This window comes from Bos indicus x Bos taurus, chromosome 27, assembly GCF_003369695.1.
Source record: "Bos indicus x Bos taurus breed Angus x Brahman F1 hybrid chromosome 27, Bos_hybrid_MaternalHap_v2.0, whole genome shotgun sequence".
Taxonomy (NCBI): domain Eukaryota; kingdom Metazoa; phylum Chordata; class Mammalia; order Artiodactyla; family Bovidae; genus Bos; species Bos indicus x Bos taurus.
Window position 1 is genome coordinate 36,750,980 of NC_040102.1, and position 25,276 is coordinate 36,776,255.

Below are 25,276 nucleotides of genomic sequence, written 5' to 3' on the forward strand. Positions count from 1 at the left end.
GTTTGGGATTAACAGATATACACTATGCGTACTCAGTCGCTTCAGTCGGGTCTTGACTCTGCGACCCCATGGACTGTAGCCCGCCAGGCTCCTCTGTCCATGGGGTTCTCCAGGCAAGAATACTGGAGTGGGTTGCCATTCCCTTCTCCAGGGGATCGTCCCGATCCAGGGATCAAACCTGCATCTCTTAGGTCTCCTGCATTGGCAGGCGGATTCTTTACCACTAGAGCTACCTGGGAAGCCCAGCAGATACACATTACTATATATAAAATAGATAAGCCACAAGGACCTATTACATAGCATAGGAAACTATACTCAACATTATATAATAACCTATAAGGTTAAATCTTAAAGGGAAAAGAACCTGAAAAAGAATACATATGGTATATAATACACGATATTACACATTAAGAGTATGTGGGAACACATGTATACCTGTGGCAGAATCATGTTGATGTATGGCAAAACCAATACAATACTGTAAAGTAATTAACCTCTAATTAAAATAAATTTATATTAAAAAAATAAAAGTATATTATATAATATTATATGCTTAATATGTAATTATATAATTATATTAAGTTATATAATTTATATTATATATGACTTATATATTATGTACTTATATAGTTATGTATTTATATGTTATACATGTTATGTATTACATGTGTTAGGCATATGTATATAACCCTGATTAACTGTGCTGTACACCTGAAACAAATACAACACTGTAAATCAACTATGCTCCGATTAAAAAAAAAAGAGCAGCACGACTTACTTTCAAAGCCTCATGCAAGAGATGCTGACTAATAGTTATGGGACCCAGCTCTAACTTGTACGAAATATACAGAAGCCAAGTTTCACGGATAAAAAAATCAATGAAATGCAAAAATCCAGCACAGAAAAGCCCTTCAATCAATGTATTTTCAGGGGAAAACTTTTTTCCTTCTGAAAATTCAAGGTAGACTTTTTTACAATAAAATTTTTGACAAAAATACTTGGTACTGAGTGGCCTTCCTGCTAGGGTCTCAGATTATCCTCGGATAAGATGCTCAAGAGGGCGCTGAGGCTCGGCCGCACCCGGGGGAGGCAAAGTAGGGCACAGCTTGGGCCTGAACTGCTCCGTCCCTCGGCCAGGAGCGGCGGCCAGGAGCCCGCACTGGGCGCGCGGAAGCCCAGGCCTGGCTCCAGCCCTCAGTAGCCTTTTATGTCCAGCTCTTTCATTTTCTGAACAGCAAAGATATGATGAATAGTGATTCAGCTCAAACCTCAGGCATCCTTGCAATTCTCTCCCAAACCCCCTGAAGATCAGAATATCCAACGGACTTGGGGAGGAAGTACAGAGAACCGTTAGACCCACTCATGGTCTTCCGGAGTCCTTTCTTTTTGGTACAGCGCTTATTTTTCACGTACAACTATCACTGTTAAAATCTGATGCTTTGAACATGTTGGTCTACAACAAAACCCAAACTAGTGACTCCATTTATTAGCGAAGAGAGGACTAGTAAAAAGCGATTCTACAGATGAGGTCCACGTGGCGTGTGTGTGTTAGTTACCGCGGGAAAATGAGGCTTCTCCAGACCCCTCCGGCTCGAGCCCATGTTAGTCCCTTACACCTCTCACCCACCTCGCCAGCACCCTCTCTTCTCCCTTTCTCTGGTTGAATTTTATAAATAATACAAGATTAAAAAAGATCAGCCATAGATAATCAACCCGCCCTACCTACTGTACAGCACAGGGACCTCTGCTCAATATCCTGTACTAACCTGTATGGGAAAAGAATCTGAAGGAAAACAGATTCATGTATAACTGAACCACTTTGCTGTTCACTTAAAACTAACATAATGCAGTAAATCAACTATACTCCAATATAATTTAAAAACTTTTTAAAAATCAGCCATACAAAACTGTAGGATGTACAAATATGAAAATGCCTCCTGTCCTCCCCTCTTGAACCCACTTCCCAGAGAAACACTGATAAATATTTGGTATGTATCTTCCCGGGCATTTTCTAGAGATAAACGAACATGTAGTGCAGAGTGTGTGTGGATTTCTCTTACTTTGCCTTCAATTGAGTAGATGTAGACTGTACTGTATATATTGTTCTGGGCCTGCACTTCTCACGTAACTGTATACTCTGGACATTTTCCCACAGTAACTCACACACACACACATGCAGACCTCATCTGAAGAATCGCTTTTTGCCAGTCCTCCCTCCCTGATAAATGGAGTCACCAGTTTTTGTTCTGTTTCAGATCAACATGTTCAAAGCACTGGAGGAGCTCCCTAGGTAAGAGAAATCCTGGGGCAACTTTAGGAAGATGAAGCACCACTTTGAAATTATAAAATGCTCTTTCCTAATCTGTCTTATAATTGGGATTTTTCTTCCCCCTGCATATGGTACTAGCTTTCTCAAACCAGGGTTTACTTACAACAGTTCTGAGAAGGAAGTGAGTTCAAATCACTCTGTTCTGAATCCTGCTCTGAGTGAAATTGGAGACTCTTCTCAGCCCAGGCCTTCCCCACCCAGGGCTGGGAACCACCCCAGCTCCAATGCCTGCTCCCTACAGCTCGGAATGTAAAAATTCAACACAGAACACAGAGCATCTCTGGGAACCAAGATCTTTCTCCTGAGTCAGCAGGGACTCAAGGGGTGCCTGATGCTCTGGGTTCCCTGGGGCTGGACCAGAAGGCTGCACTAGGGGAGGAAGAGGAGGAGGACATGGAGGGGAGAGGGAGAGGCTGGGAAAGGAAGAGAAGGGCGAGGAGGGGAAGAGGAGATGGAGGGGAGGTGGGGGAGGAGATGGAGGGGGAGGGGGAGATGGAGGGGGAGGGGAGAGAAGATGGAGAAGGAGGGGAGAGGGAGAGGCTGGGAAAGGAAGAGAAGGGCGAGGAGGGGAAGAGGAGATGGAGGGGGAGGTGGGGGAGGAGATGGAGGGGGAGGGGAGATGGAGGGGGAGGGGGAGGGGAGAGAAGATGGAGAAGGAGGGGGAGAGGGAGGAGGGGGAGGGGAGTGGGAAGAAGAGGGAGGAGGAGGGGGAGAGAGAGCAGGTGGGAAAGGAAGAGAAGATGGAGAAGGGGAGGAGGGGAGGAGGAGGGGGAGGGGAGTGGGAGGAGGGGAAAGAGGAGGGGAGAGGGAGAATGGGGGGAGAGAGCAGCTGGGAAAGGAAGAGAAGATAGAGAAGGGGGAGGAAGGGAGAAGGAGGAGAGGGAGGGGGTGGGAGGAGGGGGAAGGGGAGGGGAGTGGGGGGCAGAGGGAGGGGGAGGGGAGAAGGAGGAGGGGGAGGAGAGAGAAGATGGAGAAAGGGGACGAGGGGAGAGGGAGGAAGAGGAGGAGAAGGCAGCCCATCTCAGGCACAGACCACTTTGGGGAAGCCAGACAACTTAGGCCTGGTGGAGTCAGACAATTCATCTGCTGGTGAGGAGTTAGGGCTTTTGAAGAGCACCTTTTTACATAAGGACTGTGATAAGATAGCAGCATTTATGGTGAAAGGATCATATTACTAGGGTTCGGATTAGGGTTAGGCTTATTAGATAAAGTGGTCTGTATAGTCAAAGCTCTGGTTTTTCTTGTAGTCCTTTATGGATGTGAGACTTGGACCATAAAGAAGGCTGACCTCCAAAGAATTGATGCCTTTGAACTGTGGTGTTGGAGAAAGGAGATCAAACCAGTCCATCCTAAAGGAAATCAACCCCGAATATTCACTGGAGGGACTGATGCTGAAGCTGAAGCTCCAACTTTGGTCACCTGATGCAAAGAGCCTACTCACTAGACAAGACCCTGATGCTGGGAAAGATTGAGGGCAAGAGGAGAAGAGGGCAGAAGAGGATGAGATGGTTGGATGGAACCACTGACTCAATGGACATGAATCTGAGCAGACTCCAGGAGATAGCAGAGGGCAGGGAAGCCTGGTGTGCTGCAGTCCATGGGGTTGCAAGAAGTCAGACACAACTTAGCAACTGAAGAACAACAATAGGTAAAGAGGTGGTTAGAGCAGGGACCCTCCAAACGCACAAGCATCAGGTCACCCCGAGCGCTCCATCCCATAAACCTGGACTGCTGGGCTGTGTTTCTGGTTCAGCGGGTCTAAGCCTGAGGATCTGCATTTCTGACAAGTGACCACGTGACGCCAATGCTCCTGGTGCAGGGACCACACTTGGACGTGGGAAGCGTCATTAGCTAGTCTGCTCTGACTCCACAAAGCCGTGTGCCATGAGCCTCACTCAGCATTTGTTCTAGAAAGGCAGAACAAAAACCAGGTCCCGCCAGCTGAAGCCCTTCATCAAAAATAAACTTCAGGCTTGTATCCAACCCAACCCAAGTGATTTATCCAACCCAACCCACTTTATTTCCTCAAGTTATTTTTGCTTCTTGTGAATTATTTTTTTAAGGACAAAAAGGCAAAGACAATCTTTGAAGAGCGCTAACTCGGTCTCTGAAGTATGAGGACGACTTCTGAGACAAGTCACGTCAAACGCAAAGTGAAACAAATCAAACTAGGCCCAAGATATAAACAACTTCAAAATAATTTAGGGAGGAGGAAGGGAGGAAGTCAAACCAAAGCTCCGTGACTCAGCCCACGGGGACCCACCGGGTCCAACTCACAGGGAAAAGTGCCACTTACCAGAGTCTCTGAAAGTTGCAACAGGGTTAGGTTGATGCCACCACTCTCTGTCAGAACATTTCATTCTTTCCTCTTATCTCTAAGGCCCCTTACACTGAATGGAAACATTTTAAGGAAGAAAAGGACTAGAAGATTAAATCTCAAAATCGGCTGAAAGGCCGGCCAGTTGTGAGAAAGGCAGAGGACTGGGTCTTCCCGGCTCACTTGTCCCTAGATATGACACCAGGGCTACAGACGACCCAGCTGGACGGCAGAGAAGCCGGCATGAGGAAACAGGATGGAATTAATGTCTTAGTTTCAAGGGCGAAGTTAACCTTCAATGTTTAAATAAAAATAGGATTTGGACTCAACTACTGGATGGGTATTCTAGAAACACTCCCCAGAGCAAGACCTCAGCAAAGTCCTTTTCGGACTCTGGCTGGACCCTCTGTCCTGACCTCCTTCCTTCCCTATGCAAAGCCCCTCACCCCCAAACTTCAAGTAAGGAAAAGCTCCCACAGCAGCGTGTGTGGGGAGACAGAGACGAGCTGACTCAGGACACGCTGGAGACGTGAGGCTGAAGAGATGACCGATGGCAGGGAAGGAAACCGCGCCCCCCAGACCCCTGAGCATATCGTGAGCAGCCCCCGAGCTCAGCGCTCTGCCCTCGTCACCTCCTGTCATGTGGCCTCCCTTTCACAGCGGTTCCTGCTCACCCGTCTCTGCTTTATGAGGTGCAGAGGCTCGGGGAGAGGAAGCGACGGGCTCTCCCAGCACGGGGAGCTTCGACTGTGTTCCCAGGTGAGTATCCATCACCAAGGTTCTCGTACCGACTTCCCAATATTCCCAAACAAAGGGGCAGCCACCCTCTTCACACTACCTGGACATTAAATAGATACAAAACCACATCATTTCCAAATATATTAGAAGCCTTTTCTTGAGGGGGGTGCTGAGCTTCATGGCTCGTGGGATCTTAGTTCCCCAGCCGGGGATTGAACCCGGGCCCTGGCAGTAAAAGCACCAAGCCGTAACCACTGCACAGCCAGGGAACTCCCTGGAAGCCATCTTTAAAGAGAGTGAGGAGAAAGGAAAGAATGTATGAGGCCGATGTATTCTGATCGTCATTTACGGTGACATCAGGGACCAGATGCTGGGTGTCTGACCCTGCCCTGTCACGTGCCAACGGAATACGCTAACGGGGGCTTGGAAGTAGGCTGCCCACTTTCAAGTCTGCTCTATGCCTCACTAGTTACATGGCCTCAGCACTCAGCCAGCTTCACTGTGCCTGTTTCCTACCCGTCAGGAGATGTTGGCAATATTACTGATTTCCTAGAAGAGTTAATTCATTTAAAACTCAGCTCAATAAAAGCATTTATTTTTTATTATTCTTCAAAACTTCTCGATGAAGTATTTCTATTATCCTTGGTTGCCTCTTTCATTTTATAGTTTCATTTCTCTAGCATAATTTTATCTCTTAGTAATCTGATTCTTCTAGAGAATTTGCAATAAAACTGCAGCAAAAGACGAGAAAAACAGGGACTTCCTTGGTGGTCCGGCGGTTAAGTCTGCACACTTCCGATGTAAGGGATGCAGGTTTGATCCCTGGGCCGGGAACTAAGTGATGGCCAAAAGATAAAAAATTAAAATATTTTTTTATAGATGAGAAAAAGAAGTGATGGAAAAAATAGGTAAGTCTAGAAAAAGTCAAATTTTAATAAAAATCATACATTTGTGGTCTTCTGACATTCAGATCAAGAACCAAGGAGAGAGAGAAATAGAGGCTAGGAAAAAAAAATACAGAATTTAGAAAGAAATGATTCTCATTTCCACCAGTTCCCATTTCTAGGACTCTGTCTGACAAAGAGCCCCTCGCCTTCCTTTGTTAATCTCTTACATAACTAGCGCAGGAGGCGTCTGGTCATCAACGGCTGCTCGTCTTTCTGCTCAGCTCACCTGGGCTCTGGGAGCTGAGTAAAACCAAGACCAAGTGCTCGGGTGGGCAGGTGACTTCCCACCTGGTCCTCCGGGGCCCGCCCAGCACCACGCGAAAGCTTCGTGAGATGCAGACTTGGGGTGGGGTGGCCTTCACACTGGACAGCTGCTTTTTCTCTGCCTCCGCCTCTGCTTTTTGTTTTTTAATGGATCGTGGAAATAGCCTTTGACAAATACACTTCATACTCTGAATGATCAAGCCAGAAGGGCCATCAGGCTGCTGTTGTCTGAGGCGAGGGTCTCGCCTCTCTCCAGCTCACCACGACGCTTACCTTGCACTTTTCATGTAACTTAAAGCAGCTGTGATGCTTCGCCACTACCCCCACCCTGCCCCTGAAATCTGAAAGCCCTGACCTCAACTCTTCAAAGCTGTAAGATCCATGTTCTGAATGCTCTTCAGAAGACGCCCAAGTAGAAGGTTACGCAGAGCTATGAATCACGGCAGGGTGGGGCACACCCCTGGTGGCTCAGTGGTAACAAATCCGCCTGTAACGCAGGTGTAATGGGTCTGGGCTGGGAAGCTCCCAGGTGCCTTGGGGCAGCAAAGCCCGTGCACCACAACTGCTGAAGCCCATGCAGCTAGAGCCCGTTCTCCGCAACAAGAAAAGCCAGCACGGTGACAAACCCGGGCACCGCACTATAGGGTAGCCCTGGCTCGCCGCAGCCAGAGAGAGCCCATGTGCAGCGAGCAAGACCCAGCGCAGCCAAAAATAAAAAAGAAATAGAATTAAAAGAACCATTCAGAAAGAGTGAAGTACACAAACATACAGTTAGATACGGCTATTAAAGCCTGAGAAAAACTGCCTTGAGAAAACCCCGCTGGCGAAATTAATAAGGATTTCCCCCATTTCGGAAGAGGGTGCTTTCGACTGTAAGGACGCACCATTTAGCAGAAGCTTTATCTTTTCAACAGAGACAGGGAGATTTCTGTCAGATATGGCCCACAACTGAGTATGAATCCTTAACGGACATTAGCGAGAAGGAGAACACCACCGAGAGCCTCTCCGCTGACCGGGCGCCCCCACGATGACGGGTGTGTCAGGATCCGGCCGTAGGAGGCCCATCCCAGGGAGAAATGGGCAGCCCTCCCCACCGTCCTCTCAGCAGACACTCAGACGGAGATGCTGAGTGAGGCCCCTACAAGCTCATCAACACGGAGATGTGTGCAAATACCAATACTGTGTGAAAGCATTTTACCCACTAAAAAGGTTAAAGAAAGGGAGTTTTAACCAGGCCCCACCCCAAGGCCTTGGGAAAAAAGAACACAGGCCATCAGAACGGGAAGAAAAGGAGGAATTCTGAAAACAGAAGTACCACTGGTTCGAGGATCTGGGGGACGAAACAGCACAGCTCTGATGACTGGACTTACTGGCCTGATGAGTTCTGGGGGTGGGGGGTGGATGTTTGTGGTGTGGACACGTGGGAGCCCCCCAACCCTGTCCAGGGTGCGGACCTACTGTTTACACCTGCCCCCTCCTCCCCCACCCCCGGGCCCCCAGCTCAGGGAGGTTCGGGCTGCCACATCACGTCCTGTGACTCTGCACCAGGAAGGGGATGTTAATCGTCTTTTTTTTTAACCCAAGTCTCTGGCTTTTCTGTTTCACACCTCTCTTGAATATGTAAAACAAGTAACTGTGCCTCCTGTTCTTTGCTCCGCTCCGTAAAGACCACGAGTAGCGCTTCTGGCTGGCGGCCAGCAACAGCGCCAGGCCCAAGTCCACCACCCAGGCTGGACTCTCACGCCCGCTGGCCGAGGGCTCTTACCTGGGGCTCCGGTGTACGTGATAGAGAAGACATTGATGGCGATGGTGGCGGCGTAGAACACGGGAAGCGCCCGGAGGCCGTTAGGAACGGGGTCCTCCTGCGGGGTAAGGAGATGAGGGGGCAGGTCAGGACTCCGGGGGGTGTCTGCAGGCGGGCAAGATGACACGCGGTGCTGCTCGGGGAAAGCCCCGCCTGGGCTGTGTGCACCCAGACCCAGAGCTGGCCTGGGCTGTCCTTCCCACGCGAGCGCTGTGTCAAAGGGCCGCCACGGGGACCAGCAGAAACATCAACACACAGGGACCGTGGGGGCTGGCGGGACACTTGGGGACAGAGAAGGGCTGCTGGTGAGGCCAGCTCCCAGGACCCAAGCCCCAACCGGCCTCCCCTTCAGAACCCAGGGCGCTCACTATCCTAACGATGCGCACGCTGGCCCCCTAAAATCCACCTTCCACAAATATTTTCAGGCCTGACCCTCCGAGGACGCCCTGAGAAAGTCAAGTGACTTCAACACCATGGCGTTGCTACTGGATTTTATGTGACTCTGTGACACACGCCTGCTGTGTTGAAATACATAAATATAGAACCCCGTGCTACAAGTTTCCAAATCTTTTCACAAGGTAGAGCGTTTCACCTTCAACTGCCACACGGAAAAGAACTGCGGGCTCTTTGTCTAAGAAAACATTTTTTTCTTTTAACAACCTTAGGCTTCTGGTACAACAGTTCCTAAATCTAACGTTTCAACGAGAACAGTACTGCACATGTTTAAGGCAAAATATCACCTGGGAGAATATTAGAAATTTAGAGTTTACAGAGGAAAAATGTAGAGTTTGAGGGTGTGGATCCACAGAGGATTCTGAAGCAAAAATATGAACTGGGAACTCAACGTAGCACTGGCATGTAGGTGTTGCTTAAATAGTTCAAAAAGGGGCTACTTTCTAATGACTGTGTAAAACACTCTTGTACATTGATATGAATCTATTACCTACCCTATTACAAGGAAAATCAAGTCTAAACATTTTTTTTTTAGGTCTAAAAATTGATGAGCACTACAGAAGTCAGGATCAGTAGCCCGTGTGCATGCTAAGTCACTTCAATCATGTCCGACTCTTTGCGACCCTATGGAGGAGCCCACCAGGCTCTTGTGTCCATGGGATTCTGCAGGTTAGAATACTGGAGCGGGCTGCCATGCCCTCCTCTTGAAGTGAGCTACAGAAGTCAGGATCAGGAGAGACTATCTCAAAGGTTCCTACTGTCAAATGCAGACGTGTAGAAATTAAGCCCGTTTGCGGAACATAAGCGCATCAAGAGCTTGCCTAGAATGTCTCTAGCGGCCCCCAGCACTCGTCAGGAGGCCAGAGTGAATGGAAATGAAGTGTAAGGAGCACAGAGAGCAGGGGTGGGAGGTGACGCAGCCGCATGGGAGTCCCGGCCAGGCTCAGAGGCCAGCAGGTGAAGGGCAGGTATGAAGGGGTGGGCAGGGCCTGGGAGGAGCACGCCGCCCCCTGATCTGCCATGGGCCCGGGACAGGAACCAGGGCTGAACCAAAAACAGAATGCCCACATGCTCACATGCCTACCACCTCTGCTTCCAAACTGTTCTTTTCTGGGGACAACAGCTGCTAAAGATAGACTCCTAACTGGTAACTTGTGAAGGTGTAAAGTCTTCTGTTTGTGTGCTGTAACTGAATCACCTTATGTTTTCTTAAATAACCTACTCTTTTTATTTTTTGCCTTGCCACAAGGCATGCAGGAACCCAGTGCCCCGACCAGGGATCAAACCCTCAACCCCTGCATTGGAAGCATGGACTCCTAACCACGGGACCACAGGGAAGTCCCCAGAGAACCTATTCTTAACACACGATGACAGCGGTCTCACCGAGCCCCGTCTCCTTTCCTCCTCCTTTCTGTCCTTCCTTCCATCCACCCATCACCTGTCACCCGTCCAAGCAGCCTTTGTTCTCTCTCAATAGACACTCAGCCAGTGGCTCGGAAGGGCTGGGCAGAGCTGGGCGCTGCCTACACATGTGAACAGGGAGTCACGGTGTCCACTCTCAACAGACCTCACAAAGAGTGAACAGGGAGCCAAGCAGGAAATAAATCCCTGCACGACGATGTGAGAGTGCAGTGATGAGAAGGCAGGGAGCTTGTGGGAACACAAAGGGAGGAGCCCAGTGGAAGCTGGGGTGGGAGGCGTGGCTTCCTAGGATGGGACACCTGGGGGCAGAGGAGGGGCAGGAGCCCGCCTAGCAGGGATGCCCAGGGCAGCAGAAATAAAAGGGGGAGGCTTACTAGGCACCTGCCAAGATGCTAACAGGTCCTGGCACAGCAGGAGCCCAGGAGAAGGGATGGTCAGTGTGCGATTACCTAAGAGACCTCAGCCTGACTCGAAGAAGAGCCGTGTAAGGACACAGCTCAAGGCAGGCACGTCCGACGGGCTTGGTGTGTGCCGAGTGACCAAGGGCAAGCGGCAGGGCTTATAAAGTACTGCAACAGCCCCTGACATTCCCCTAGAACACTGATCTCAGTAAGTTTTCATTTTCATCTCATTTTATTTTTGATTAAAAAAAATGTACCCCCATAGGTGTAGTTCCTTCTTTTTATCTTGTCCTCAAGGACAGGGGAAAAAAAAAAAATCCAGTGTCTCATGCTTCCCTTCTCCATTAGAAAACAGAAAATACCTTCCATGTGGGTAAAAAAATTCTCCAGTTGTTTTTAGTGCTGGGCAGTTTCAAAATCGTAACACTATCTCACTCTATTCTGTTTACTGGTCACAAAATCATTGTCTTTCCTTTTTGAGGCGTGAGCATTAGTGCCCGGGAATGCTGACCAGTGAGCTAAGTCATAGGGCAGGGCACCTCGTGTCCAGTCCTCGTTCCGGGGGGCCCCCGGGCACGCCACCCGAGTCCTCAGCCTGCTTTATAATAATGTCTGATTCCAACATCAGGGGCTGTGCCTTAGTAATTATCCCTCTGAGCCCTCTCACTATTAATTTTTATTGAGCAGAACCAAACTTAGCTCTAAAACTTAACTAAAAAAGATAATAAACTCGCTTACCTTTTTTAAGATGAACATTCTGATCAGTACAAACAGCACGCCAGACATGAAACCAGACAACAGTGGAGATATAAACCAAGAAGCAACTGAATAATTAAAAGAAAATCTAATGAATGTTAAAATTCTACACAATTCAGGTCCTATTTACATAAAAAGCAGTAACTAACATACAGCATACACATTAACAAACATTCCTAGAATTATTCACCTTTAACTCAGAACTCAACAAACCCACTGACCTCCACATGGGGGTCTCCACCCTCAGACACAAACCCCACCCCAACAAGCATGAACTCCTTCAGCCCACCACACACGTGGCCACCCCAGCTCTGGCCTCTGAAGACGGTTCCTCCGATTCCCACTGAGCCCCATCCTGTGCCAGCTGCGGGGCTAGCTGAAAAGGGGGCCCCGTCCCTTTCATATTCCAAGGCCAGCCTGGCACTGTTCCGCAGCCTCTGGCCACGCACTAGAAACATCTGCGGGAGTTTCCAAAAACCAGTTAACGCTCCGGCTCCAGCTACAGAATTCTGATTTCAAAGGTTTGGAAAGGGGTTGGGTACTGATATCTTTATTGCTCTCCCAGGTAATTCTAAAGTGCAGCGGGAACGAACCACTGTTTCAGGAGCCGGGGATCTTGGGTGAGCTTCCCAGTATCTCAGGTGAGTTTCCGGGGAGTTCATCTGAGTTTCCTGGGATCAGGTGAGTTCTCTGGACATTTGTGTCCTGACTGGCAGGTCAGGGGTCTGTTCAGGCTAGGGGTCCTGAGGCCACTATGACTCATAAGACGACAGAGGTGGGTGAGACAGTGTTTTTCGCAGTGGGCATGTGGGTACTTATGGGGTTTGATGGATTTTCCTCTGGCTGAAGAAGTCAGAGGCAGGAAGCAAGCTGTCAGACCTCTCCAAACAGTTCCCACTGGGCAGCCCGCAGTGCAGAAGGAGCACCCGGTAGGCTGGGAAGGGGGGACTCCTGGATGCAGTGGGGGTGAGCACCTCACTTCCGCACTACCCCATCACCAGGAACGCTGACTCCTGGACAAGGGCCCAAAGCTTTTCTCTGACTACAGACTGATTTCAACCAGGTAAATTTCTTAACTCCCCGTGAACAGCAGATAAGACACTGGTTTTCAAAGCTGAATGACAATGCGGCATTTGATAAGAGCACCTGGAGTTTAAAACAAAAAAACAAAGAACCGCCTAACAGTTCACCATCTTTGCTAACAGAAATTTTAAGGGAAAATGTATTATCAGCATACATGAACATTTAAAGGAAAAAACATAATGGTAACTTTTAATAACACTTACTCTAGAAAATGTAAACTTTCCTTCTTATACGTAAAAGAAAATGCCAATTACCAATCTTGACCAGCTCCATCCACTGCACACCTTGGGTACCAATTGCGACGAGGGAGAACCCTATGGTGGCCCCGACGATACAGTGAGTCCCCGAGATTGGGAGCCTCAGGAAGGACGCAATGAGCTGCCAGACAGCTGAGCCTGTGGGTTGAAGACAAGAGACAAAGACAGAGGAAAGTCAGGGACACGGTGCAGTGTATTAGGTTGCCACAGAAGGAAGAAACCCAAATTACAGTCCTTCTTCCTCACCCCTCGCTGGGGTTAATTGTCTCCGGATTGTTTCTTAACAAAGTCCCGACAGAAACCACTCAAATAACTTTAGAAACGTTCTTCAACACGGAAGGGATAATGATGATTTATTCAAGTGAAAATCTTTGATAGTATGAAAAGAAAAGCCTGATGCCAGCTACAAGTTGACTCTGTCACGTTTAAGCAAGGATGCAGGTGATGAGTGAGTTCTGATGTGAAGTATGGCCAGGACCAAGCAGGAGACTGGAACCAATGAACAAGGAGAAACAGGAAAGGCCATGTATCAGAGAAGATTCTGCTGTAGGTAACATCTTTTGGTTGCATCATAAGGAGACTGGAGACAGGCTATGTATACTAATCGATACAAAAGAGGGCAAAATACAAACATCAGATCACAGTGTTAGGACTTCCCCGGTGGTCCCATGCTGTGCTTAGTCACTCAGTCGTGTCCGACTCTTTGTGACCCAATGCACAGTAACCTACCAGGCTCCTCTGTCCATGGGATTCTCCCGGCAAGAATACTAGAGTGGGTTGCCATGCCCTCCTCCAGGGTAGCTTCCCAAACCAGGGATCGAACCCAGGTCTCCCGCATTGCAGGCAGATTCTTTACTGTCTAAGCCACCAGGAAAGCCCTGGTGGTCTAGTGGTTAAGAATCTGCCTGCCAATGCAGGGGACACAGGATTGACCCTGGTCTGGGAAGATCCCACATATCGAGGGGAAACTAAGCCCATGAATCTACTGAAGCAGCGCTCTGGAGGCTGTGCGCCACAAGAGAAGTCACTGCAAAGAGAAGCCTGCGAGCCACAACCAGTGAGTAGCCCCACTCAATACAATTAGAGAAAAGTCCGAGCAGCAGTGAAGACCCAGTGCAGCCAAAAAAAAAAAAAATCAGTGTTGTACACCTAAAACTGGTATTACCAATATGTCACGTCAGTATACTTCAGTAAAAAAAAAAGAGTGTAACCCCATGTTGCTTTTCATATTTTTGCCTCTTCCATGAGAAGCAACTGTGATAGTAAACCCCACACTGGGCATCTACCCCCAGCCCCTGCCCGGCCGCCAGGCCTTTTCGGCCTGCTCCCTCCAAGCCTGCTAACTCTCAGGAGTCAAGAGGATCCCTGGGTTTTGGCTTGTATCCTTTCACCTCAACTTCACCACCCTCTTCCAGGCTTCGTGTTTTTCTAGGCCAGAGTTCACTCCAGATATTTTCATAAGCAGATCAGGTTTTGCAGGGAGTATTAAAAGCATCAGCTGGGGAGAGATCGCCTTCAGAAACAGTTGTTGAAAAGCTCACGAAGGGCTGCAGGGGAACAAAGGGGCGGGCTGATAAACAGGCGCGTCATTAATCCCAAACGTTAATTCTGGAAATCTGGTTGCTTGGCAGCAGCAGCGCCTTCAAACAGACCCCTGGCATTTTCTCCAAAAATATCTGTGCTACAGAGGCTCATGAGAGGTCCCAGTTTGTGCAGCAAGGCTGACAGCTGCTCTGGGAGCATTGGGCACCATGACCTTTGAGCCAAAGCGGGCCGTGACCCCAAGTCTATCCCTGAAACGTGTGTTGGGAGCAGAAGGACCAGCCTGGGGCTGCCAACCTGGTGACAGGCTGGATGGCGGCGCCCACGCTCCCCCGCGGACAGTTCTGTGAGCCGGGACACCTAAGCCCTGGGCTCCTAGGGGGACGGATTGTTTTAAAAATAAAGCCAGAGTTGGGAGTGTGTTACACAGCACAGAACCAGAACTGAAAAAGCAACCTTTATGACTGATAGTCTTACAAAAATTAAAGTAACCCAGTGATGTTATGAGAAGGAGAAAAATTGACCTACATGAACTCAGACCATGCGGTTTTCTGTCTTGATAGCCACTCTCCTCTCCCTGGGCTGACTTTACAACAGGAAGGTTTGTAAGAAGAGGTAGGGAGATGGGACTGCCTGAGAGAAAGAGGGGAGAAATGACCGGAGGATGGAGGGAAAGACAGAAGCCTTGTGTGCAGGGGTCTTGTGAGGTGAAAGTGGGTGAGAGGCCTCTTCAACCTTGGGGAATCCTGAAAGTGAATTGCATTATATTAATATTAAGAAAAACAGTGGAAAGGACTCCTGTAGAGGTCCAGTGGCTAAGACTCCGAGCTCCCAATGCAGGGGGCCCAGGTTCCATCCCTGGTCAGGGATCCAGAGCCCACATGTTGCAACCAGGAGCTCGCATGCTGCAACTCAAGCTCTTGGATGCCACAACCAAGACCTGTGCAGCCAGATCCACACATAGAAATAAATACTTAAAAAAGAAAAACCGTGGGAAACAGAGAGAGTCTAACCTGAAGCTAAAGGTGACCTGCCACGAAGGAAGGGATTAAGTGTGGGATTGGGGCGCAAGGAAAAGAGGGCGGCAGAGGATGAGATGGTGCGATGGCATCACCAACCTAAAGGACATGAATCTGAGCAAACTCTGGGAGATGGTGAAGGACAGGGAAGCCGGGTGTGCTGCAGTCCATGGGGGGCAAAGAGTTGGACACGACTGAACTACACAGGGTGCGAGACAGAGCCTGGGGAGACTGGGGGTTAAGACGGCATCTTGGGCTACGGGCTCCCAGATGATGAACGAATGGTAGAGCAGGTGTGGGTTACAGGGCGGCAGAGGAGACCCAGCACTTCCTAGGGTGCTTCACTGTGATGGCTCGGTCACGCTGTTGTGGGTACTACTGTGAAAAGACGGAGAACTCTGAATTCTCAGTGGATTTGGGGAACCATGAGTGGTTTCATACTAAGTGGATTGACTACTGCTTTGGGGCTGAGCTAGAGTTCCCAGAGAGGCTGTGTTCGGGAAGCCTGGCTGGCATGAAAAACGTCTTCCCCTCAATCAACTTAACGCTACCATCATGCTATGGGAAAACACAGAGACCCATGGGCTTGGGGCAAAGTTCAAGAAAAAAGAGGAAAATAGAGTTAAAAAGACAAGGGAGAAAAGGGGAAAAGAAAGGGATGTTGGCTTTAAAAGAGGAAGACTGGGAGAATTCAGGCATTTGAACAGAATCATCTTGATCTGAGCCAAACATAATTATATCACCATCTCAAAACTACCCAGAATTCTCATGTTCAACGAAACCAATTTTAAATGTCTAGGTAACTCTCATTTCACCAACTCCCAACAAAATAGGCTTTGAGATTCATCTAACCACACATCAAAAAAAAAAAAAGAAACCAAAGCAAACAAAATCAAGTTATTCAAGCAAAACCACAAACTGCTTTGGTTAACCTAAATTCTAGTGGAGGTAAGTATACTTCATTCTTCGAGTGGAGAGACTAGGCCAGGGGTGGGAAAACCCCAAAGCTGGACAAGTTATGCTGTCCACACAGCAAGTCAGTGGTGACATGGAGCTCAGCTCGCAGGCCTGTCCACCTGGGCCCTGGGGCAGCCTCACCAACAAATCTCGACAAGTACCACCACTCCCCACAGGGCCCATCCAGCATAGGGAGAAACCGCTGTTAAGGCTGAACTTCATCACTCTGGACCACACGGGGTGCGACTCAACACTCTGTAGCGACCTATATGGGGAACGAATCTATAAAGGAAAAGATACATGTATAACTGACTCACTTCACTATATACCTGAAACCAACACAATATTGTAAATCAACTATATGCCAATATTTAAAAAGACTGAACTTGAGCAATGTTTTTACTCCTCCTTTACTTTCAATAGACCTTGTCCACATCACTCTGACTAGCAAAACCTTAATTCCTGCTTGATATGATTCAGTTCAGTCGTTCAGTCATGTCCAAGTCTTTGCGACCCCATGGACTGCAGCACGCCAGGCCTCCCTGTCCATCACCAACTCCCGGAGTTCACCCAAACCCATGTCCATTGAGTCGGAGATGCCATCCAGCCATCTCATCCTCTGGCATCCCCTTTTCCTCCTGCCTTCAATCTTTCCCAGAATCAGGGTCTTTTCAAATGAGTCAGCTCTTCGCATCAAGTGGCTAAAGTATTGGAGTTTCAGCTTCAGCATCAGTCCTTCCAATGAATATTCAGGACTGATTTCCTTTAGGATGGACTGGTTGGATCTCCTTGCAGTCCAAGGGACTCTCAAGAGTCTTTTCCAACACCACAGTTCAAAAGCATCAATTCTTCAGTGCTCAGCTTTCTTTATGGTCCATCTCTCACATCCATACATGACTACTGGTAAAACCATAGCTTTGACTAGACGGATCTTTGTTGGCAAAGTAATGTCTCTGCTTTTTAATATGCTGTTTAGGTTGGCCATAGCTTTTATTCCAAGGAGCAAGTGTCTTTTAATTTCATGGCTGCAGTCACCACCTGCAGTGATTTTGGAGCCCAGAAAAATAAAGTCGGACACTGTTTCCACTGTTTCCCCATCTATTTGCCATGAAGTGATGGGACCGGATGCCATGGTCTTAGTTTTCTGAATGTTGAGCTTTAAGTCAACCTTTTCACTCTCTTCTTTCACTTTCATCAAGAGGCTCTTCAGTTCTTCTTCACTTTCTGCCATAAGGGTGGTGTCATCTGCATATCTGAGGTGATTGAGATTTCTCCTGGCCATCTTGATTCCAGCTTGTGGTTCTTCCAGCCCAGCGTTTCTCATGATGGACTCTGCATAGAAGTTAAATAAGCAGGGTGACAATATACAGCCTTGACGTACTCCTTTTCCTATTTGGAACCAGTCTGTTGTTCCATGTCCGGTTCTAATTGTTGCTTTTTGACCTGCATACAGGTTTCTCAAGAGGCAGGTCAGGTGGTCTGGTCTGGTTGATATGATTATGTCTTACATATTGATCACCACTACTGAGGGTGATTTTTACCAGTAACTGTTATTTTTCTAAGGGAAATGTCAAATATACCTGACTATGATGAGAAGTATATATTCAGTGAAGGTGAGTAAAATTCAATCATTACAATAACTGTTATGGTAAATGAATTTTTCTTTGGTTGTCAAATCACCCTCTATTAAATTATTTTTCTTAGATGTTCTTAACAAGCTGGGCACTCCATCACAGCACTGTTGATGTCACCTATGAGGGGGTGGAGATGGTGGCTGTCAACACGGCAGTCCACAGACTGGGTGGTCCCCAGGACCTCTTTAATGGTTGCAGACACTTCTCCAGCCAAGACCACTGCTGCATTTGTCGGGCAACTTTGACAGTCTCATCAAAAGCAGTGTTTCCACTGTGCTTAATGTTTTTCTGCTTCTTTCTGTCTTTTGGCAGCTGCTTGAGGGCTCTGAAGATTAGGGCAGAGGCAAAAGGTACCACCTCAACATGGGCCTGTCTGGGCTAAAGGTCATTTTCATTGTCATCCTCACACCCTTCCAATCACCAGTTGCCTTGGCTGAGGCATCTCATCTTCGCCAACCTTTTTTTTCAGAGACAGACCCAGGAGGCCAAGCTTGGGGGCCAGGGCAGACAAGGGACCTACTTCCCCACCAGGGCACTTTAGGTACACAACTTTGATCTCGTTGGGGTCATCGACTTTAGGCAGCAGGCTGAGGGCGGCTGATGTCGGACAAACCTGGCTTCGGGACAACCAAAGAAAGTTGCACCTTGGCCTCCTCTGAGCCAAAAGTCTGTGTACTAATAGCAAATATTTAATTCTTAAAAATAATGATCAGTTATATCAATCGTGAGCCTTACATCTTTCAAACACAAAATGTACAGCTGAGGAAGAGGAACTCTGAGCACCTATGATCAGCCTACCATGCTTCAATTCAGTCTCTCAGTCATGTCCGACTCTTTGCAACCCCATGGACTGCAGCACACCAGGCCTCCCTGTCCATCACCAACTCCCAGAGTTTACCCAAACTCATGTCCATCGAGTTGGTGATGCCATCAAAAGACCTCATCCTCTGTCGTCCCCTTCTCCTCCTGCCTTCAATCTTTCCCAGCATCAGGGTCTTTTCAAATGAGTCAGCTCTTCCCATCAGGTGGCCAAAGTACTGGAGATTCAGCTTCAGCATCAGTCCTTCCAATGAACACTCAGGACTGATCTCCCTTAGGATGGACTGGATCTCCTTGCAGTCCAAGGGACTCTCAAGAGTCTTCTCCAACACCACAGTTCAAAAGCACCAATTCTTTGGCACTCAGCTTTCTTTATAGTTCAACTCTCACATCCATACATGACTACTGGAAAAACCATAGCCTTGACTAGATGGACCTTTGTTGGCAAAGTAATGTCTTTGCTTTTGAATATGCTGTCTAGGTTGGTCATAGCTTTCCTTTCAAGGAGTAAGCGTCTTTTAATTTCATGGCTGCAGTCACCACCTGCAGTGATTTTGGAGCCCAGAAAAATAAAGTCGGACACTGTTTCCACCGTTTCCCCATCTATTTGCCATGAAGTGATGGGACCGGATGCCATGATCTTAGTTTTCTGAATGTTGAGCTTTAAGTCAACCTTTTCACTCTCTTCTTTCACTTTCATCAAGAGGCTCTTTAGTTCTTCTTCACTTTCTGCCATAAGGGTGGTGTCATCTGCATATCTGAGGTGATTGAGGTTTCTCCTGGCCATCTTGATTCCAGCTTGTGGTTCTTCCAGCCCAGCGTTTCTCATGATGTACTCTGCATATAAGTTAAATAAGCAGGGTGACAATATACAGCCTTGACGAACTCCTTTTCCTATTTGGAACCAGTCTGTTGTTCCATGTCCAGTTCTAACTGTTGCTTCCTGACCTGCATATAGGTTTCTCAACAGGCAGGTCAGGTGGTCTGGTATTCCCATCCCTTTAAGAATTTTCCACAGTTTGTTGTGATCCACACAGTCAGAGGCTTTGGCATAGTCCATAAAGCAAAGAGAGATGTTTTTCTGGAACTCTCTTGCGTTTTCGATGATCCAGTGGATGTTGGCAATTTGATCTCTGGTTCCCCTGCCTTTTCTAAAACCAGCTTGAACATCTGGAAGTTCATGGTTCACATATTGCTGAAGCCTGGTTTGGAGAATTTTGAGCATTACTTTACTAGCGTGTGAGATGAGTGCAACTGTGCGGTAATTTGAGCATTCTTTGGCATTGCCTTTCTTTGGGACTGGAATGAAAACTGACCTTTTCCAGTCCTGTGGCCACTGCTGAGTCGCTTAGTAGTATTTAATTCCTTACTCAGGACCTGCGTCTGTTTCCAATCAAAGACCTCAACTACTTCTCAGACTAACCTGCTGCCACAAAAAAGATGATGAGCCATCTAAACCTGGCCAATGACTGCACATCCTCGGTGCTACAGACGTGCTGCTGGTGACTCATCTCGGCACCCGTGGGATGGAGCCGTGTTCGCGGTCCACCAGCATCCGGCCTCCACGGCACGGCTCTCCCCACAAAAGCATGTGCCCTGCTGCAAACAGAAGGTGGCAGGACCCCCCTCTCACCCGCACCCCTTGCCCATGCAGACCCGCCGCTGCTGTGTGTCACCTGGACCTAGAGGCAAGCGGAGGAGGGTCTTGTCGGCTGCACTTAAGGCCCTGATGCCCCAACCTCTCAGCTTGGTGAGGGAGCACTCATGCTGCCATGGTGAGGGAGCACCCGTATGCTGCCACAGGTCTGGGATCAGCGTGGGAAGAGAAGGAACCACTCATCCAGCCAGCAATGCTCTTTCATCCAGGCACCCTGACCCTACCCATAAGAGGTCCTACTGCAAACAGGTGATGTACAAATGGTCTTCTGGCCAGAAAACAAAACAAGCATACCAGATGGAACTCCCAGGGGTGGAATTAGAAAATCTGAACAAAAACCAACGAAAGGAGGACAAATGACAGAGAAGACCAACGTTTCTTAAAACACAGGCACTGAAGATTCACTTGGTAACTGCTCTAAAACTTAAACTGAGAATACAAGAGTTAAGCTAATGAAAACTGGGTTTTGGCATCCAAGTTTTTAAAACATCGCCTTGGAACTAATTAAAAATATATGAAAAAACAGAAATAAACCATCAAGGTTTATAAATAAACCTACCTAAACCTCTGAAACACGTTCACTTTAACATGTTCTTTCTTTAAGAACTTTCAAATAGCTTTAAAATGACAAAGAGCTATGCTACAAATATCTTTTTTTTTCTGGACTTTTTGAAAAGCACTGACTTAGCCAAAGTCTATTTGAACACATTCAAGAAAGAAATGGTTGTTTGACATTTGGACATTGACCAAAATCATAACATACAGAAAGCACAAATAAGATATAATAAATGAGAAACAAGTCTGAAAAATATACATACACATATTTCATACATATATTGCTGAATTACTTCACTATACACCTGAAAATAACACAAACTGTAAATCAGCTATACTCTTATTTAAAAAAAACAACAACTATCAAACCAGTTTTTGAAAAGTTAAAGCAAAAGTCTCATTTATGGGTATGACAGAAGTCAGGCAGAGGAGTGGGTCGGGACACATTCGCACGGGTGGGAAGACGAAGCTACTTACCGACCATGGCACTGACCTCCCCGGCCATGAGCGTCTCCACGGTGTTGTTGTATAGGTTCACGTCAATGATGCCCTTCCGGATGGTCTCTCCGACTTTGGCCCCCAGCAACACCGAGCCGGTGGTTTCGAAGATGGAAGCCAGGATACAGGCCTGCCTCAAGGTCACCACGCCCGAGCCCACGGCGGTACCAAACGAATTGGCAACGTCATTGGCACCCACAGAAAACGCCAAGATAAAAGCTATGATAAAACCCAAGATGACCATCCACAGGTACTCGTCCATCGCCATTGTGGACGCGGGGCGCTGGGTGCTTTTCTTGTGCGGAAATCTCTGAAATCGGCCGAGCTTGAGGTTCTACGGGGCGTGAGGCTGAGAGTTCCTGTCAACAGTGAGTCTGCTCTGGAAAGTGCCGGGTGATGTTAGGGCTGCACAAACTGCTAACTGCTGGTTTTCAAACTACTGTCAGGACAGTTCATTGGGTTGTGTTCAGTCAGCGGTAAAACACATTCCATATTTTCCCTCCTGACCTGGGGAAGCTGTGAGGGCTCCTCCTGTGTCAGAAAGAAAACAAAAGGAATTAGTCTCCCCGAGGAATGGGCGACAACGGTCTGTTCTTTCAGGAAGAAGTGTTTGGAGACAACTCATGGGCTCTCCCTTTCGCATGCGTGTGGCTGATCGGACCATAAAGCAAAGCTAGAAGAGTAGAAGCAGGCTAACTTCTGGCCCTGCCACCACCAAAAAAGAGTTGATTCTAAAACTTCAGAGGGTAATCATGCTTTACGATTATAGACTGACAGGAAGTCCTACTAGGGTACATTTTTACACAATTCGAGGAATATATGTGGCCTTTATTTTAGAAGGAAAAATTTCTGACAGAGGAGCAAAAGAAAAAGAAATGAGAAATTCAGAGTTACAGAGCTCATCAAATACACGGAACATGCCTAACTTCTTGGAGCAGGGTTACCCCAACATGGCTGTGACACTGTGGGGTGTGGCTCCTTGTCCACCTGCTCACATACACACTTCACACCGAGCTTACCAAACCTGTGTCTGAGCACGAAGTGACTCGTCCACAGGGTGACGGGGGAGCAGGAAGCTGAAGGGGCTTCCCAGCAGGATGGGGACACTGGAGTGGAGCCACCTTGTCAGAGCGTGAGGGAGAGCAAGGCACTATGCACCGCCTCCACCTCACCTGGGGATAGCCAGAGGCCTGAGCACAGCCTGGGCGATCACCCCCAGGTCTCCCCAGGGCCCCTCCAGATGTCCTTAGGGTTCCCCTGCAGAGCCCTGGGGAGATCTGCGGGGGAGTCCCAAGGAGATCTGGGGGAAGCCCTGGGGAAATATGGGGGGAGCCCCAGGGAGATCTGTGGGGGGAGTCGCAATATGGTGGAGCCCTGAGAATATCTGGGGGGGGCCTCCGATCCCCAGGCTTCCTCCATAGATCTCCTTGGGGCTTCCCCCAGATCTGCTCGGGGCTCCCTCCCTAGATCACCCCCTGCCAGATCTCATCTCATCCCCCAAGCCCGCCTGGGCTCACTGACCTCAGGCCCTGCCCACCTCCTCCCCTCACTTGCTCCTGCCTCTTGTATGAAAACCACCAGCTACCTCAGCTCAGGGCCTTCGTACCTGCTGGTCCCCGGGCCAGAGACAGCCTCTCTGCCAGCTCACCGCCTGCTCCAAGTCCCTTTCTGCCCAGGCGTCACCACCAGAGCGGGCCCCGACCTTGTCTAACAGCAGCGCCACCCCCACCCCCCCATCCCATTATCCCTCTCTCTCACCCACCTGTTTGCCTCTTCTACTGACCACCTCATTCATTCGTTCACTCACTCACACCCGTCTGGCTTCACGCATGGGGATTCCCAGCCATGTCCCCAGCACACAGACTAGCATCCGGCATGGGATAAGCCCTAGTCAAGTTGCTCAGTAAGTGAAGAAAGAAGCTATTAGACAAAGGAAGAAAACTCTTGCATAGGCTTCTTCCTGGGATGAAGAGATGATGTCACAGAATTAATACATCCGTGAAGGAAAAATGTCATGAAAAGCTTCAGAGTTGTGGTGGTCTATTATTACAGAGTACTACATCTGTGTACTTGAGTGGTTCTCAGCATTGAGAACGATGCCTATAAATGCTTATTGAACTAAGTCAGCCTCATACACCATGTCATATAAAATATAACAATCAGTCAACATTAAGGTTATTTAGAGGGAAAAAGCAGGACACAAAATTTACGTACCTATGACTATGGCAATGTTAAAGGTATATAAAAGACCCAGAGGTGACTCATTAACAGTGTAACAGTGGTTGAGCTTACAAGCAGTAGTAGAGCTCAAGTTTTTCTTTCCTCCCAAGACTCTATACTGTCGTGACGTGCTTTCCAAATTAAAATACATAAAAGCAAATCAATATATAGAACCATCTTTTCAGGAAAAATGATCAACTAAAATGCAGCAACCACACGTGTTGGCAGCATGACAGGCCCAGGACGAAGCAGGAAGTGTGCCCAGACCACCTTCTCACTTTCTAAGCTTTGTCGCCCACATGACTCTGGAGTCGTGGGAAAAAGACCGCACTGAGTCGATAAATGAAAATACAAAGTCAAACCAGTATCTGGACCAGTATTCTCTACCTTGAAATACAAAGAGTTCTAGATGAAGCCTCGTTGGTCAGGTCAGGGGGCCCAGAGGCCAACGAGGACAGCACGGGATGCTGTTTACTGAGCGCCCTGGTGGGCCCGTCACCGGGAAGATGCTGAGTGACGTGGGATGTGGTCCAGGAAGGGAGACCGATGCTCATCGACAGACACACGCCAGACTATCAGGCGTGGCAGGTGCTAAAGCGGGAGGCCCACATCGTGCAGCCTCACGAGCGCAGACGGCGCACCTGGTCTGTGTGAGCAGGAGGGGGTTCCCTGCCACCTCAGGATGGGGTTGTCAACCTGGGACTGGGGGGGTCACTCCAGGCAGTTCCCAGTTGGGAAGGAGTGGCATGAGGAGGGAGATGGAGGCTGGGCTGGACCACACTGCCAGTGGCCACCTGCTAACACTGGGGGGCTCTGTTAGAGGGGTGCTGACGTGCTCAGGCTCCCCTTCCTGGAGGCCCCTGGCCACAGTGCAGAGGGGGGCCAGGATGGAGGCAGGAGGGGACGTGGGGAGACTGTCTCCGAGGCCCCTGCACGGCGCAGGTGTAGATGGGTGTTCTGAGCCAGGGACAGGGTGCTGACAAGTGGAAGAGGAGGGATGGAAAGAGGGGTTCCGGTGGCTGATGCCGCTGGGACGCAGTGCTGGCTCGTCAGTGGGGATGGAGACAGGAGTGCTGGGCTGAGGAGTCACCGGGCAGGGTGTTCTCCCATCTGCGCTGTGCTTGGTTTTGTTGGTAGGTGGCAGGGTGGGGTCTGGGCACAGCTCATGGCTGGACACCGACACACGCAGGGGGTAGGGCGAGGCCCTCAGGCCGCCTCTGCTTGGACTGAGGGTTCTCACAGCCTGTGTGGTACCCCAGCACTACTTCCAAGCAGAGGTTCTCTCTCCCACTCACATGACCTTAGACAGCTTATCTCCACAATTACGTCTATGTTTTCTCCTTCACACTCAACCCCGAAGTTCCGAAGCACCTGACCGAGGAGAAAGGCCTGCCCCTTTTAAGAGACCAAATCATTTCCATCTTGCGTGATATTTACCCAGCCTACTTCCTATTGCAAGTACCAACACTTTGATTTTCTTCATTGATTTTTGTCCAACATGAGCAAAAGGAAGTGCTTAAATAACTACACGACAGGATGCGTTGAAAAAGAGGGTTGCACTGTGGAAACTGAGCCCTCAGCGGGCTGGAAAACCACCGTGCGAG

The 25,276-nt window shown here is 48.7% G+C and overlaps 1 protein-coding gene and 1 pseudogene across 5 annotated transcripts in view; both read right to left on the bottom strand.

Annotated features, from left to right (window-relative positions):
- The window catches only part of SLC20A2 (solute carrier family 20 member 2), a 115,554-nt gene that overhangs the window by 31,267 nt on the left and 59,011 nt on the right, over positions 1-25,276 (bottom strand). For all 5 annotated transcript variants that reach the window (XM_027530230.1, XM_027530229.1, XM_027530227.1 and 2 more), the window contains 4 exons: positions 21,432-21,983; positions 12,769-12,909; positions 11,414-11,499; positions 8,361-8,457 (listed from right to left, as the gene is read on the bottom strand). In XM_027530230.1, the coding sequence (XP_027386031.1) occupies positions 8,361-8,457; positions 11,414-11,499; positions 12,769-12,909; positions 21,432-21,720 (613 nt within the window). In that variant the 5' untranslated portion in view covers positions 21,721-21,983. The remainder of the gene's footprint in view (positions 1-8,360; positions 8,458-11,413; positions 11,500-12,768; positions 12,910-21,431; positions 21,984-25,276) is intronic.
- On the bottom strand, positions 17,726-18,620 carry LOC113884784 (annotated as a pseudogene).